Source organism: Crotalus tigris, unplaced genomic scaffold (assembly GCF_016545835.1).
Source record: "Crotalus tigris isolate CLP2741 ecotype Arizona unplaced genomic scaffold, ASM1654583v1 scf7180000017614.5298720, whole genome shotgun sequence".
In the NCBI taxonomy this organism is placed as follows: domain Eukaryota; kingdom Metazoa; phylum Chordata; class Lepidosauria; order Squamata; family Viperidae; genus Crotalus; species Crotalus tigris.
Genome location: NW_024096513.1, coordinates 5,245,125 through 5,259,913, shown reverse-complemented (window position 1 = coordinate 5,259,913; position 14,789 = coordinate 5,245,125). Strand labels below are relative to the sequence as shown.

Below are 14,789 nucleotides of genomic sequence, written 5' to 3'. Positions count from 1 at the left end.
TAAATTCCCAGGTGTTTTAAGGTTTATATCCTAACTTTATACAAAGTAAGCGAAGCTAACAATTGTGAAAGATGGGGCAAAATACACTGAAGATGCCTTGCATAGGCTTCAAACGTAGCCTATGGAGAAGAGGTAGAGGCAATATTTTTCCAGTGCCCAGCCATCATTAACATGGAGGGGAAAATGAGCTAAAAAGTTATTCTAGATATTTTTTTATGAATTTAGTTTTTGGATTTAAGCATCTGTATTGGCTGTTATGAAAGCCAGTTTGGTGTAGTTAAGGACATTGGGCTAAAAACCAGGAAGCCATGAGTTCTAGGCCTGCCTAAGGCACAAAGCTAGTTGAGTGTCCTTGGCCTAATCACACTCTACAAATCCTAACAAGGAGGCCAGGGCAAACCACCTCTGAAAATGTTGCCAAGAAAAATGCAGGGACTTAATCTAGGCAGTTGCCAGAAGTTAACACTGACTTGAATGCATCCCTGCATATACACACACATACATTGTCTGTTATACTTTAAGTTATTTGTTCTAGCCATGAAAGTCATATTCCTATTCACACTTCAACACTTAAAGCAGTGGTTCTCAACCTTTTTAATGCCGCGACCCCCAACCGGTTGTAAGTCGAGGACTACTCAACTGGTGCAACACCGTTTGCAGAATGGAACTTTTGGCGGGCTCAGCACGGCAGAGACAGCCTGGACAATTCCTATTGGCTTTTGAAAGCCAATAGAATTAGACTCTTTTCAAGAGAGTCTATTCTATTGGCTTTCAAAAGCCAATAGAATAAAAGGGAGTAGCATAGCTAAGGAAAAGGGGGAAAAAATGGCGGACTGCGTTCTTTGGCGACCCCCGTGAAATGGTCGTTCGACCCCAAATGGGGTCCCGACCCACAGGTTGAGAACCACTGACTTAAAGAAAGGTGATATAAACTATTCTGTAGACCATTCTCTTTTGTGAATTGATAAAACTGCATACTCCTTCATTTCCCATGCTCAGGAAAAGGGAACCATCATAGTTTAGTAGATGACTGGCATCAGGAAGCATGGACAGACTTCATAATAATTGGAGACATTGAAGCCCCAGACATTGTGATAGCCGCTGCTTCTGTAGATAGGATTTACACACCTAAGAACATACGGAACTCTGCAAAGTATATCAAAGAACTGACACAAGATGACAGAGATAGGGGGTGGTGTTAACAGATTATACCTCTTTGCATAACAGTGGCACATTTGAATAAACATTAAGCAGCCTAAAGTTGTTTAACAAATGGACTAATGAAATTGAAATGCATCACTCAGTCAAAAAGTTCCTAGTCCATGGCTTTCAAGCTATGTTTACAGAAATCATTTCTGATTCATTAGAACATTTCTAATTCTTCTGTGTAGCTTTATCTGTGCTCTGAACTAAGGTCTGATCTACTTGACTTGACTTGGGCAGCAAAGGGTTCTTATCTGCTCCAGATAAGGTAACATCCATGTTGGGGTTGCTATTTTGATTCATCACCCATATACAAGACTTCCTACAAATAAAAAGAAATTCCAGCACGAAAGAAATACGTTTAAACCGTAGTCACTTTGGGATGTGCTGTGCTTTTTATGCAGGAGAGTATGTATTTTATTTATTGTATTAGTCCACATAAAATATCTTGAACAAAGTACAATCTACATTCTGATTATAATCTATTATATCAGCCTAGATCTTGTTATGCCTTTCCCACCCTATTTTAACGTTTGTGTATAGAGGTGGCTTTAAGAGATTTAATTCATTATTTTTCAGCTTCATTAAGATGGCAGTTATTTCACTTAAATACATATTGAAATGTTTGTTGGGGGGGGAGTATAGTAATGGGCTGTGAAAATAACCTTGGGAAATAGGAGGAAGAGCTGCAGGTTAGATAATGCTCCAATAAGAGAAATCTGACTCTGAAGGAGTGATGAGGGTGGAGAAAGGGGAAGGGACCCGCTCCAGTTTTCTGGAAAGTAAAGGCAGGGGTGAGGAGAAGTGCTTTCAGACATGCAAGATTCTGTTACTGTAACCTTCAAATAAGAGTAACATTAATACTCATTGTTGGGGGGTGGTGTTTGGGCTACCTCAAAGGCTAACAGTATAGATCCACCGTCAGGTTATCTCTTTTTGCACATAGGAGGACCTTGAATGAGTAGATCATGATTTCAAAACACATTGTATTTTTTTTATGTTTAAAAGACTATTGGGATGCTTGCTGTTCATGAAATGAAAAGGAAATTGACATTTTTTTGCCTTTTTCAGATCAGTATTTTCCCACTATAAATTATAACAAAACATTTTAATTTGACATGCTGACATGAAACTTTAGAGGCAGAATATTGTGTATTTTTCTGTTCAGTAAAGGACAAAATACGTTTGTAATATTCTAGAATTCAGATTTTCTCCTCAATCCCAGAGAAAAGAAATCCAAACACTGGATTTTGTAAAATAAATATTTAATAGTACTTATAGCCTTATTTAAGTTCTCAAGTTTTCTGAATTTTTAAACTATTTATATTTCTACAGACAAATGCTCATGGTGAAACAATGAATGCATTATATTTCAGTTATTTGACAGTCCTTCGTAAGATAGCAAATCATGCTGCCCTGTTACAGACAGAGAACACTAGCAAACAGCAGGTTAGTTTTCTCAAGTCTTTGTTTTCAGCAATGATTTGAAACAGCAATCTTCTGGTAAACTCCATTCTTCATTTTATGTCTCATTCATAAATGAGACATAAATGTTAAAATTATGTTGAAATTATATTGTTTTTAAGGAAATATACTTCCAAGTCTGTAATAGATAGACTGTTTGAGTCTAGGAATACAAACGTGATTTTAGTGTCTGCCATCCCTATTCAGCTTGAAAGTACAGGTAGTCCTTGTTTAGTGATGTTCGCAATCATGACAGTGGTGAAAAAGTAACTTTACAATCAGTCCACACATTTATGACCTTCATGGATCTATAAAACAAAGGAAAGCTGAAGAACGATCATATGCATTTCACTTAATCGCTGCTTGGCTTAATGACTGAGTTGCCTATATTGCTCTTCCCAGAATCTACCGGTTTTTCCGCCTTTACTTTTTTATGGCAACAGGGACAGAACGCAAAGTTGTAAGGAACTGAGCAAGAACTGCCCCGTTAGTAAAGAGGCAGTGCGGTGGTCTCATTCCACTCCCTGTAACCTAGCAATCTCTTTGATACCTGCTGTGTGTTTTACATTCATTTATTTCAAAACAATCTTTCTGAGTGCAGTTTTCTCTAGCCGGTATCAATAGTTAAGCTACAAGCCTGCTCTTTTTTTTGCCTTCCAATAGAAAGAGGAAAAAGGAATGGCTGCAGAATGTCCAAAGGGGTTATGGAAGGCTGCTGCTTTCTAATTTCCCTTCTTTCTGCCTCGAAATATAAGAAGGGTATAGTAGCAGTCAGATCTACTACAAGTTTTAGCTTGGAAAAATCAGCAGAGGACACAGTTGCTATCCCCCATTTTCTCCTCTTCCTTTCCAAGAGAAGAGGGAAATGAAATTACAGCCACAACCTGACTGTTGTAGCTTTCAGTCTGGAATAAGGGGGAATAGTCATGGCTCCTGCTCCTTGCCCCAGCTCCTGCTCTCCTAGTAGTTAGAAAGCAGGCAAATGCAAGTAGATTAATAGATATTACTTTGGTAGAAAAGTAATAGTGTTCAGTGCGCCTTTGGTATACAGCCATGCAGGCCACATGACCGTAGAAAATGTCTTTGAATAATGGAGATGAGCATCACACCCTAGAGTTGGACACAACTGGAGAGAGAAGGAAGGAAGGAAGGAAGGAAGGGTAAAGAATTGATAGTTAAGACCACAAATAGGAGGAATTTCATGAAGATATTCTGGAGGAGCAAAAAAAAAATGATGGTCCTGGAATGAGAAGTAACAATTCAAGATATGAATATATCTATATATTGGTAGAATGAAACTGAGATGGATATATGAGATTTTTGAACTATGGGGAGATGTAGACTAAAGAAATAGGCTAAATGTGAGGACACTTTTAGCCATGGAATTTATTCTTATTTGTCCTTTTGTCACTCCAGTTCTCCCCCCCCCCTTTTTTTTTCCTTTTAGCTTATTTAAAGTAGAAGGAATGTCTTTTTGCTATTGCTACTGTTACACAAATGAAAATCCCTTAGAGACTGCTCATGTTTTCAATTTTTCCTTGCACTAAATTTATTTTTTCCACTTCTTTAATTTCAGCTATTAATTCAGCATTTTCTTTTGATTGATTTGTATTTTATTTTAGGAGGCCTACATCACAAGAATCTGCAGCCATGTTTTTTCCAAGTTTCCTGATTTTGTAGACCTTAGCAAAAATGCTGCTTTTGAAACTCTTTCAGATCCAAAATATAGTGGGAAAATGAAAGTAAGTAAAAGAAGAGAAAGATGGAGAAGAGCTGTTTTCCAGTACATATTTCTTTTGCTTGCATTCAGCACACCATTTGTAGAAAAACCATAATGATTATAATAATTATGATTATTACAAAACCATCATCATTGACACTTTTCTGAGGAATTTAGTCAAGAGTTCTGCAGTTTGGAATCAGGCAATGCAAATATCAAATCTCTTTCTTTCTACCTGTCTGGAAGGAAAACAACCAGAATATATAAAAGTACCCTATGATTTCTGTCTTCCTAGAGTTTGCAGTACAGGTAGTCCTTGACTTATAACCATAATCAAAACCCAGAATAGTGGTTGTAAGTCATTGCAACCATAAGTCGAGACACTATGTTATTGGTTCAAATTTTTTGATATTTTTTGTGGTGGTCATTAAGCAAACACATGGTCATTAAAGAAATCCATTTTTCCCAATTGGCATTTCTTGCCAAAAACTGGAAGTAAAGACCAGAAACCTACAAAAAGAGTTACAAATCACAATGCAGTGACCACAGGGTGCTGTAAATTACTGTAGAGATTAGCCAGTTGCCCAAAATGTGATCATGTGACTGTGTGTATGTGCAGCCATTGTAATTTCAGAAATTATTTTTAAGACGTTATGAGGAGGTCCACTATAACTCTGAATGGCTGTTAATGATCTTGTAGTATATGTACACAGTGATGTAAAAGCAGCACCAGCAAATGAGTAGTAGTGAAATGAGTGGAGAAATTTTCTAGGTATTAGCAGCCAGGCATTTCAATATCCACACAACAAAAATGCAAATTATTTACTGGTTTGCTTTCACCTTGCAGGCAATTTTTGTTCAGAAAGGGTGTTCCTATTTCCACCTAAGTTTTATATAGTCAGTATTCTGTATTTTTGTAAGGAATGAACTATTACAAGCATATTTTAAAATATGAAATTAGTAGGACACTAATAAAATGAAAGCTTTAATCGGGTACAATTGCTCTTAGGAGATTTACTTTATTTTTTAATGAATCTACAAAGCTTTACCTGAAAGAAAGTTATGAAAATATTACAGAGACAGCTTTTAAAATTAGATTTGAGTCCAAAACTCAAGAACGTATTGCTGACTTCTGTAGAGTTAACTTACATCAAGGGCCTTCAAACTTGGCCCTTTTATGACTTGTGGACTTCAACTTCCAGAATTCCTCAGCCAGCGATGCTGACTTACATGAACAAATCAGTAACTGAAAAATAGAACTGAAATAGGTATCTTAAGTAGCCAGGATAGCGCCAAGTTTATTTTTATGAATTATTGTAATGCATTTTCTAAATTATTTCAGTAATCCGTCACGTTCCTTTATGTTGGAAAATATTTTCTGTGTGAAATAATAGACCATCTCTGGTATCTGTTAAAAATAATTCACAAAGGCAGACTTTTAAGAAGTTTCTTCAGTACCCTAAGATGCAGTTCATCTCAGCAAATTCAGAATGTTCTCTGATCACCAGTGCTGTCCTTTCATTGTGCTCTTTGTAACCTGTTTGAAGGAAGAAAACATTTGGTCATTAGAGAAGACGGGTGAGGGACTCCCAGGGATGAGGGAGTGTTGGACTTAGCACAGTGATGGCGAACCTTTTAGAGACCGAGTACCCAAACTGCAACCCAAAACCCACTTGTCATCAGGTGCTGGGTGGGTATGGCCCATTGGGTGGGCATGGCCCATTGGGTGGGCGTGACTGCGGTGGTAACAGACCGGGTGGGACTAAAAAGTTCAATCAATCAATTCCAACTTTGCAAGATCTTTTTTTTCCCCGCAAAAAGTTGAAGGCCTAAAGCGAAAAGGTTTTATAAAACCCAGCTGAAGGCCTAGGACTGGGGCAACGGTGTGCGTGGCCACAAAGAAGGCTCTGAGTGCTGCCTCTGGCACCCATGCCATAGGTTCGCCACCACTGACCTAGCAGATCTGCAGATATTCCAGCAGTGTCCTTTTGTTCCAACTCTGTTGGAGGTCCTCAGATAGAAAAGAATGGTTTTTATCAGAGATGGAGGAGAAGGCCCAATGTGAGAGTTCCCTTTCTGATATCTGAGCATTTTTCTCACACTCAGAGAGACAACCAGTACAATCCAGGCTCCTTAGGATTGCAGTCTTAGTAAACTAATTAAATATGATTATTGCCTGTAGACAAAGATCAAATAATGAGCAAATCACAATGTTATGTACCTGTGGTTTGTGCCTTTCACATTGTTCCTGGAGGATGCTATTTTTGTTCCAGGCATTTTCTTTTATTTAGTATTAAACAAAGCCCTTTATTACCATAGAGAGTTCTATAATAAAACATAGACAGAGACAATGCTGTCATATCAATTAGCATTGGCTAGTATTTCATAATATTTGGAGTCCTGTGATTGTAGTTATTTGAATGCAGGCTCTTCTACTCATTAAACAGGATGGGATTCTCAAAATGTAGGTCAGAGGCTCCATAAAGACTGAAGGAATTTGAGGAGCAAGGTGAAGAAGGAATATCCCGCTTTTGAGAAGACATTCACTCCTTAGCAATGGGTGCTCAAAAAAAAAAAAAAAAATAGCATAGCTTTAGTTTTTATCAACTAAAGGTATGCTAATTTTTTTGAGCACCAATGGTTAAAAAAGATTAAATAGATTGGATGTTTTTTCTTTAATTTTTTATTTTATTCAAAAGGTTAAAATTCAAAGGGAAAAATGTAACAAAGACAAAATTAGACAAAAATATTTTAAAAAATTAATTAAAAGGACAAAGAACAAAAACACAGATTATCCTCCCTACTTGAACACTGATTGCAACAACAATATTGCAACAATAATAGCTTCCCCCCTTGCAAAACAGATCCAAAATTTATAAACTTCTACACCTATTTGCAACCCAATCGATCTGTCATTCTCTCTCTCTCTCTCTCTCTCTCTCTCTCTGTGTGTGTGTGTGTGTGTGTGTGTGTGTGTATGTGTGTATTTAAAAAAAAAATTTGGATTGCTAACAAAGAATTAAGGAAGACTGGAATAGCTATTTCAAGCTAATTAACTCTCATCAGCCAGACATACCCTTCTGAGATTCGAACCTGGGCTGCTTGCACATTAGGCAGCTATGTTGACCTCTAGGTCAACACAGCTGAGTCTACATTTTACTCTTTTTTGATCCAATTTGTGGGAGAAACTGGAAGCTTCTTTGATCGATTGGTGCTTACTATCTCGTATTCATATATCCACAATGGTATGCCCCTAAAAGTCAGATGCAAACTCCAAAGTCATTAATCAAGCACTATTGCAACCCAAAGGTTGAACAGAGCTTCTGTTAAATTTCTCATAAATGCTGTGCTGGGTTTCGTATTCCCCTCCCTCTGCATCCTCCCCCTACCTCTAGTCAAAGAACATGGATAGATGCAGTGTGAGTTGAGACCCCTGAAGGACTCAAAAGATCATAAGGGGTGGTGACTTTGCTCAGTACTGAAGAGAGGATCATCTGGAAATAAACTTTCATAAAACCAAGTTTATGGCCTTTGCCAAGAGATCAAAGGCACACTTCTGACATATACCTGTGACATACAAAGAGAACAAGGTTGAGTAACTCTCATGCTTTTAAGTGTGATCTTCCATGCTTCTGGCTCCAGGAAGCTCACAGCAACTATGATCCCCCAAACACTGAGGAATATACTATTATTACTTAAAATTTATCATAAATCAAAATGCAGCTTCAGACTTGCAGTCCTTACACTATCTGAAGAAAGGTCATGATGAAACTTCTTTAACCATTTTTGCAAGAGAGGATCATCTGGAAATAAACTTTCATAAAACCAAGTTTATGGCCTTTGCCAAGAGATCAAAGGCACACTTCTGACATATACCTGTGACATACAAAGAGAACAAGGTTGAGTAACTCTCATGCTTTTAAGTGTGATCTTTCATGCTTCTGGCTCCAGGAAGCTCACAGCAACTATGATCCCCCAAACACTGAGGAATATACTATTATTACTTAAAATTTATTATAAATCAAAATGCAGCTTCAGACTTGCAGTCCTTACACTATCTGAAGAAAGATCATGATGAAACTTCTTTAACCATTTTTGCAACTTAATCCCCTTCCCCCACTGGCATTTGTCCAAATTCCATAAAACAGATATCTCACTGTTTGTCCTAATGCTATTCTAAGTAGATGAAAGTGCAGTATGGAGTAGGGATGTTGATACTAATTTTTTGGCCAAGACAGTGTTTACCCCTATGAGCTTAGCCTCACTAATGCTGAAGGTAGGTCTCAGTCCTCCTGAAAGAGAATCTGGCTAGACAAATTATCACTTGGATTCTCTCTCCCCCCCCCCCATTTACTCTGTGAACAGTGTATAATGGGGACACACTACCAAACTGATTTAAGCCAAACTCTAAACTTTCCGACCATGGAAAACCTAAAGTATAGAGCAGCGGTTCTCAACCTATGGGTCGCGACCCCATTTGGGGTTGATCGACCATTTTTCGGGGGTCGCCAAAGGTGGCAATCTGCCATTTTCTCCCCTCCGGAGGCGCCGCCGTGCATGTGCGCTGCGCATGGGGCGGTGCCGCGCATGCGCTCCGCGCATGGGGTGCCGCTGCGCATGCGCGCCACGCATGGGGTGCCGCTGCGCATGCGCGCCACGCATGGGGTGCCGCTGCGCGTGCGCGCCATGCATGAGGGGCGCCGCGCATGCACGCCACGCATGGCCCCGCCCCCATGCGCGGCACGCCACGCATGCGCATAACGTTTGTGTGACGGGGGTCGCCGTCACACAAACGTTGAGAACCGCTGGTATAGAGTAATATTAGTTGCATACTTTAAACAGCTAGAGGGCCCTAATAGCACAAGGATCTTTATTTTGGCTTGTTGTGGTGTCACCACTGCTATGATAGATGAGAGACATAGGAAGATCAATAAGTTTGCCCCTGGAATGCTGGTGGGCAATTGGTATCATGAAGCACATCTTCCTGTGTTGCTCATTTTAGATAGATGCCCAGAGTACCCTTCCTCTCCCAACTATTCACTAGGTTTATAAGCTTACAGAGCAATTCTAGATCTCCCTACAAATCTCTGACTCAACACATAGTATTGCCAAATTCTTGGCAGCATTGTACAAAAATGATCAGGAATTGATAGCCAGCCAGAGCTAAACAGGCTTGATATATGCTATTACAATGCTGGTGCTTATTTCCAGAGATTTTGGTTGTCTAGCTTCTGTTGCCACAACTTAATTTTTAATTCATTTCTTTTTTGTAGGTTGCATATAGCACACTATCAACTTAACTATATTTTATTCATTATATGTAGTTTTCAGTTTTATAGCAGTTTTTTGGCTTTATTTAACCATCTTTTAGCTCTGTAGTCCTTGTTCTCGTATGTTCTAGATAACAGATTGTTTTTCTGTGATACTTGTTGATTCTGCTATATCTGTATTTTTATTTAAAGACCAAAATAAAGATATTGTATTATGTAAAGTAGATCTGGTAAAACATTTGGGGGTGAAGATTTAATCAATGTTATTTTCCATTGTTCACTTCCAGGTCCTTCAGAAGCTTTTAAATCATTTCAGAAAAAACAAAGATAAAGTGCTTCTTTTTTCTTTTTCAACAAAGGTGAGCTATGTGATCTTAATGTAAAACCCAGGGAATATTAGCATCTTTCACCAGTTACTGATTTCTACTGCTTAAAATGATTATGCATGGAATAATAGAGAATGAAGCATCTTCAAATGCTACAATTCTTTAAAGGAGAAAACCTTTTTTTACATCATACATTTCTACTCCGATAATCCCAAATTTATTCTTTGGGAAATGCTCTCCAAATGATCGTATGAGGTTTTCTCCCAACTTTTCTCAATACACTAAAATTTAGGAGTATTTATGCAAAATAATTCAGATTCAAAACCAATAAAAGGAAATACGAAGTAGGTATTAAAAAATGTGGAATGCACTACCATCAAATGTAAAGGAGCACCAGTTTAGATATGTGTAAAGGATAGAGTCAGTAAAATTTACTATGGCTGCATATTTCGCTTGAATAACATGCAGAATATCTTCAACTGCCAGAGGGTATTAAAAGTAGATTAGGCTCCTGTTTGTGTTTTGAGATCCCCGGTATATTATATTGTTGGCCCCTGTGCATTGCAGATGCTGGATTTATAAAACTTTGGCTTTGATTCAGCAAGGCTCTTCTTACATTCCTTGGTTCATGCAATAAAATCAATTTGTGTATATCATAATATGATGATCGTCATGTAGATATGATACATTTCCAGCACTGAACATTTTTCTACAAGAAAAATGAATGTTATGTCAATCATTTGTTAAGTATAAAATTTAATATTGAATCTGTTGGAAATAATCCCCACTGAACCCCAGGATAATTTTTCCCCCTAAACCATATATATATGATTGTGCTTCTAACCAAGCCCAAACACTTTGGTTTTGATGCGTGGAATTCCTGCTCTGCCGTTTTTTGGATCTTATGACATGGCAATCAAGATAAAGCAGTAATAGCCATGTCATAAGTCCCAAATGCTGCAAAGCAGAAATCCCACACTTAATTGTCTGGTTTTTACAGATTCTGATCTAAATGTATGTGAAGTTTCTGTATTAAATTACAACATTATTATAACGTTCTAGAGAGTGGGAAAATTTAAAATTTAATACTAATATAATAAATACAAACAATGGAAATGAGAAATATTTCTTTTCAGCCAGTATGTGTGACTTTGGATTAATGATGAAAAAAATGAGCTATTAGGAACGTGATTTGCCTGGTAGTTGTTTTTTAAACTGTTCAGTTACTGCTTTTTCCATTAGTTACTTGATGTTCTGGAACAGTATTGCATGGCATCTGGGCTAGATTACAGAAGACTCGATGGCCATACAAAGGCAGAGGACAGGATCAAAATAGTAAAAGAGTTCAACAGCATGGAAGAAGTTAACATTTGCCTGGTTTCTACAATGTAAGAATGCCATGTCTGCTTCTGTCTAGAGAGAAATGTATTGCAAATTTATTGCACTCTTGATTGAGCTTGCATTTGTCATCTCCTTGGGAAGAAGCAATAACATTTCTATTGGCTATTATAAAACTGGGAAGTAGACTTCGTCACTCAAAACTCTGAGGGCAGAAGTTAAAAATGAATCATGTTCTTATGTATTCTCTTGGTGATCATTGTTTTAATAGTATGGATATTCCCAAGAGTCATATTTTTACTTTTATTTTTAGTGTGTGTGTGTGTGTGTGTGTGTATGTATGTGTGTATGTGTGTATGTGTATGTATATATATATATACACACACACACACACACACACACACACACAAATGTCCATACACACACACACACACACACACACACACACACAACTATAATAAAGGTAAAAAAGGATATAGGCAGTGTTATCTTCATTTTAGATATCAAAAGGATTTTGCGGCTCCTGATGTTTTGTTTTTGGTGGGAAACAGGTCCAAGTGGCTCTTTGAGTGTTTTGGGTTGCCTACCCCTGCTTTAAGAGAATAAAATTACATACACACAAAGGTAAAAAAAGGATATATGCAGTGTTATCTTCATTTTAGATGTCAAAAGGGTTTCTCTCTCTCTCTCTCTCTGTCTCTCTCTCTCCCTCCCTCTCTATCTGCCCTTGGTCTGCCACTCCTCTTCCCCCACTCTCTTTCTTTCTCTCTCTCTTTCCTGTCTCTCTCTCTCCCTCCCTCCCTCCCTCCCTCTCTCTCTTTTTCTCTCTCTCTTTCTCCCCCCCCCCATCTGCTGCTCACCTGGCAAGCTTCAAGCTGTTGTCCAACAAGCTCAGGGGTAAGCAACCTCGTCTCTTTTATGACTCATGGACTTCAACTCCCAGAATTCCTGAGTCAGCCTAGCTGGGCTAGCTAGCTCTCTCCTACCCTTCCTGCTTCCTGCTTCCTGCAGAGACGCAGGAAAGGGAGGAGCTCCGCCCAGTAAGCTTTTCAGCTCCTCTGAGAACACTGTGAGTGCACTCTCTTTTACACATACACACACACACAAAAAACCACAGAGAGAGAGAGAGAGAGAGAGAAGCAGGGAAGCGCAATTGCCTCTCTCTGTCTCTGTCTCTCTCTGCAAAGGCAGAGGAGGCTGGGAGCCACAGGGGAAGGCTCAAAGAGCCGCATGCGGCTCCGGAGCCGCAGGTTGCCGACCTGTGTTCTAGATTCACTCAGAAATTGTATTGCTTCAAAACATTTGTAGAGAAATAATACTAAGTATACTGTTCTGATTTTAAAAAAGGAAAACCTATCACACGGTCATGTCATGCAATTTGATTCTCAGTCTGCACTAGAGATTGTAAGTTATCTAAATATGTCAGTAAGAGTTATCAGCATGGAATACACTTAGTTGCAGAAATATCTGTGGAGTGTATGTATATATTTAAAAAGTCAAGGAGATAGTATGAAACAGGTGATGAAAATGCCAGTTTTCCTTAAAATGCATCACTTCCACCTATTCTGATGCCTTCCCTGTGTCCTTGCTAAGTAGTTTAATGAAAATTTATAATGCACCATAATTGTTTATGTGTAGTTTAGTATAAAATTATAATGCACCATAATTGTTTTATGTGTAGTTTAATATAAAACTATAATGAACTATAATTATTTATGTGGTCTATTTTTGCCTAATTTAAAAATGGTGGAAAGGAAGCATTGTATGAAAACTTGAAGATGAAGAACATTTAGATAACTTTATTTCTTAAGTTTTTATTGATAACCAAAATGAACATGGATCTCCTGGTATCAAATGAAATGTAGGTTAACTATGTGGTAAAATACTTTTTTTAAAAAAATAAGAGTAATATATTCAATATAAATGTTAATTTTTCTCCACATAGGTTGGCTAAGAATGCAAACTTTATGTTGTTGGACAAGTTATATATCTTAAAGTCATTATGATGCTGTAAAAATGGCTGCAGTTTTCCCATCAGGATGTGAATTATGGAAGTGATTAGTCATCACCTCTAGCACACTCAAATGGTTTTGGGAAAATCTTGGAACTGCTATGAGTTTGTCTATAATGAAAATCTACATTGTATTTTTGTTTTTGTTTTGTAGCCTTAATTGCTGATAATTGAGAAATTGTCATTAATTTGTAAAGAGAAAAAAAATTAGAGCAGGACTACTACTGGTGTATGGTATAAATTGTTTTGCACTCCTTTATTTGTTCCTTACCATTTACATTTCTTTTCCTTGTTATAAAGGGCTGGTGGATTGGGTCTTAATTTTGTTGGTGCTAATATTGTCATACTGTTTGATCCAACGTGGAATCCAGCTAATGATCTTCAAGCCATTGACAGGTACATTCTAATATATTAATTGGTTAAAAAAAGTTTTATTTCTATGGTTGGGAGGTTCATCTTTATTTTGATCTTGAAAATAATGATTTTGCAGAGCATACAGAATTGGCCAGCGGAGGGATGTGAAAGTATTTCGGCTAATTTCTTTGGGGACTGTGGAAGAGATGATGTACTTACGACAGATTTACAAACAGGTAAAACTTTTCATTATATTTGCAGTCATGTTGGTTTCTTAATACATTGCTATGACTTGGCCCGTTTGTGGGGGAGGGGAATTCAACCAAATACAACTCAGTAATCTTTAGTTTGTTTTTATAGCTTTCGGATTAATTTAATTCTGATTCATAAAATTAAGCATTCCTACACTGTATATTATTAAGGAAAAGGAACTCTGCCATTGACCCAAATGCATTTTAATAAAAAAAAATCAAATTTTATTTTATTACTATGCCCACAATCACAACATATTTGTTGGGAAAGCCAAAGTGGCACAAGAAGTTATGGAAACTTTTAAGTCTCAACAATTCTTCAGCGGACAAAAGCACAAAACTCAGGGAATGTTCAGGCTCTGAGGTCTGTAGTTTTAAAGACACTCTTAGGTAGCATGTTGCAGATTGTGAATGCATTAGTCAAGAAGAGATATTGGCACTTAGGACAAAGGATGATGGCTGCCCCATCTCCTTCTGCTCCTTTTTCTAGCTAGTTCTGAAAACACAAAGTCTGTTAATCCTGAATCTGTTTCCAGCCACTGGTGAAGAATGGCATGACTTTGGCATGAATTTAAGAAATTTAATAGTCTTCCTGATGCCACCCTGTTACAGGTAGTCCTTGACTTACAACAGTTCAAAGTTACAACGACACAGAAAAAAGTGACTTAATAACCGTTTTTCAAACTTAACAACCATTGTAGCATCCTTGTGGTCATGTGATGAAAATTGGGATGCTTGGCAGCTGACTCATATTTATGAAGGTTATAGTCACGTGATCATCTTTTGCAACCTGACAACCAAAGTCAATGGGGAAGCCAGATTCACTTAACATCTGTTTTACTAATTTAACAG

General features: G+C 37.8%; 1 protein-coding gene across 4 annotated transcripts in view; it reads left to right on the top strand.

The window, feature by feature from the left end:
- Nucleotides 1-14,789, top strand: part of LOC120302025 (DNA excision repair protein ERCC-6-like 2) — a 57,407-nt gene that overhangs the window by 20,404 nt on the left and 22,214 nt on the right. For all 4 annotated transcript variants that reach the window (XM_039329951.1, XM_039329948.1, XM_039329950.1 and 1 more), the window contains 6 exons: nucleotides 2,539-2,652; nucleotides 4,290-4,409; nucleotides 9,945-10,016; nucleotides 11,226-11,371; nucleotides 13,633-13,728; nucleotides 13,823-13,922. In XM_039329951.1, coding sequence (XP_039185885.1) covers nucleotides 2,539-2,652; nucleotides 4,290-4,409; nucleotides 9,945-10,016; nucleotides 11,226-11,371; nucleotides 13,633-13,728; nucleotides 13,823-13,922 — 648 coding nt within the window. The remainder of the gene's footprint in view (nucleotides 1-2,538; nucleotides 2,653-4,289; nucleotides 4,410-9,944; nucleotides 10,017-11,225; nucleotides 11,372-13,632; nucleotides 13,729-13,822; nucleotides 13,923-14,789) is intronic.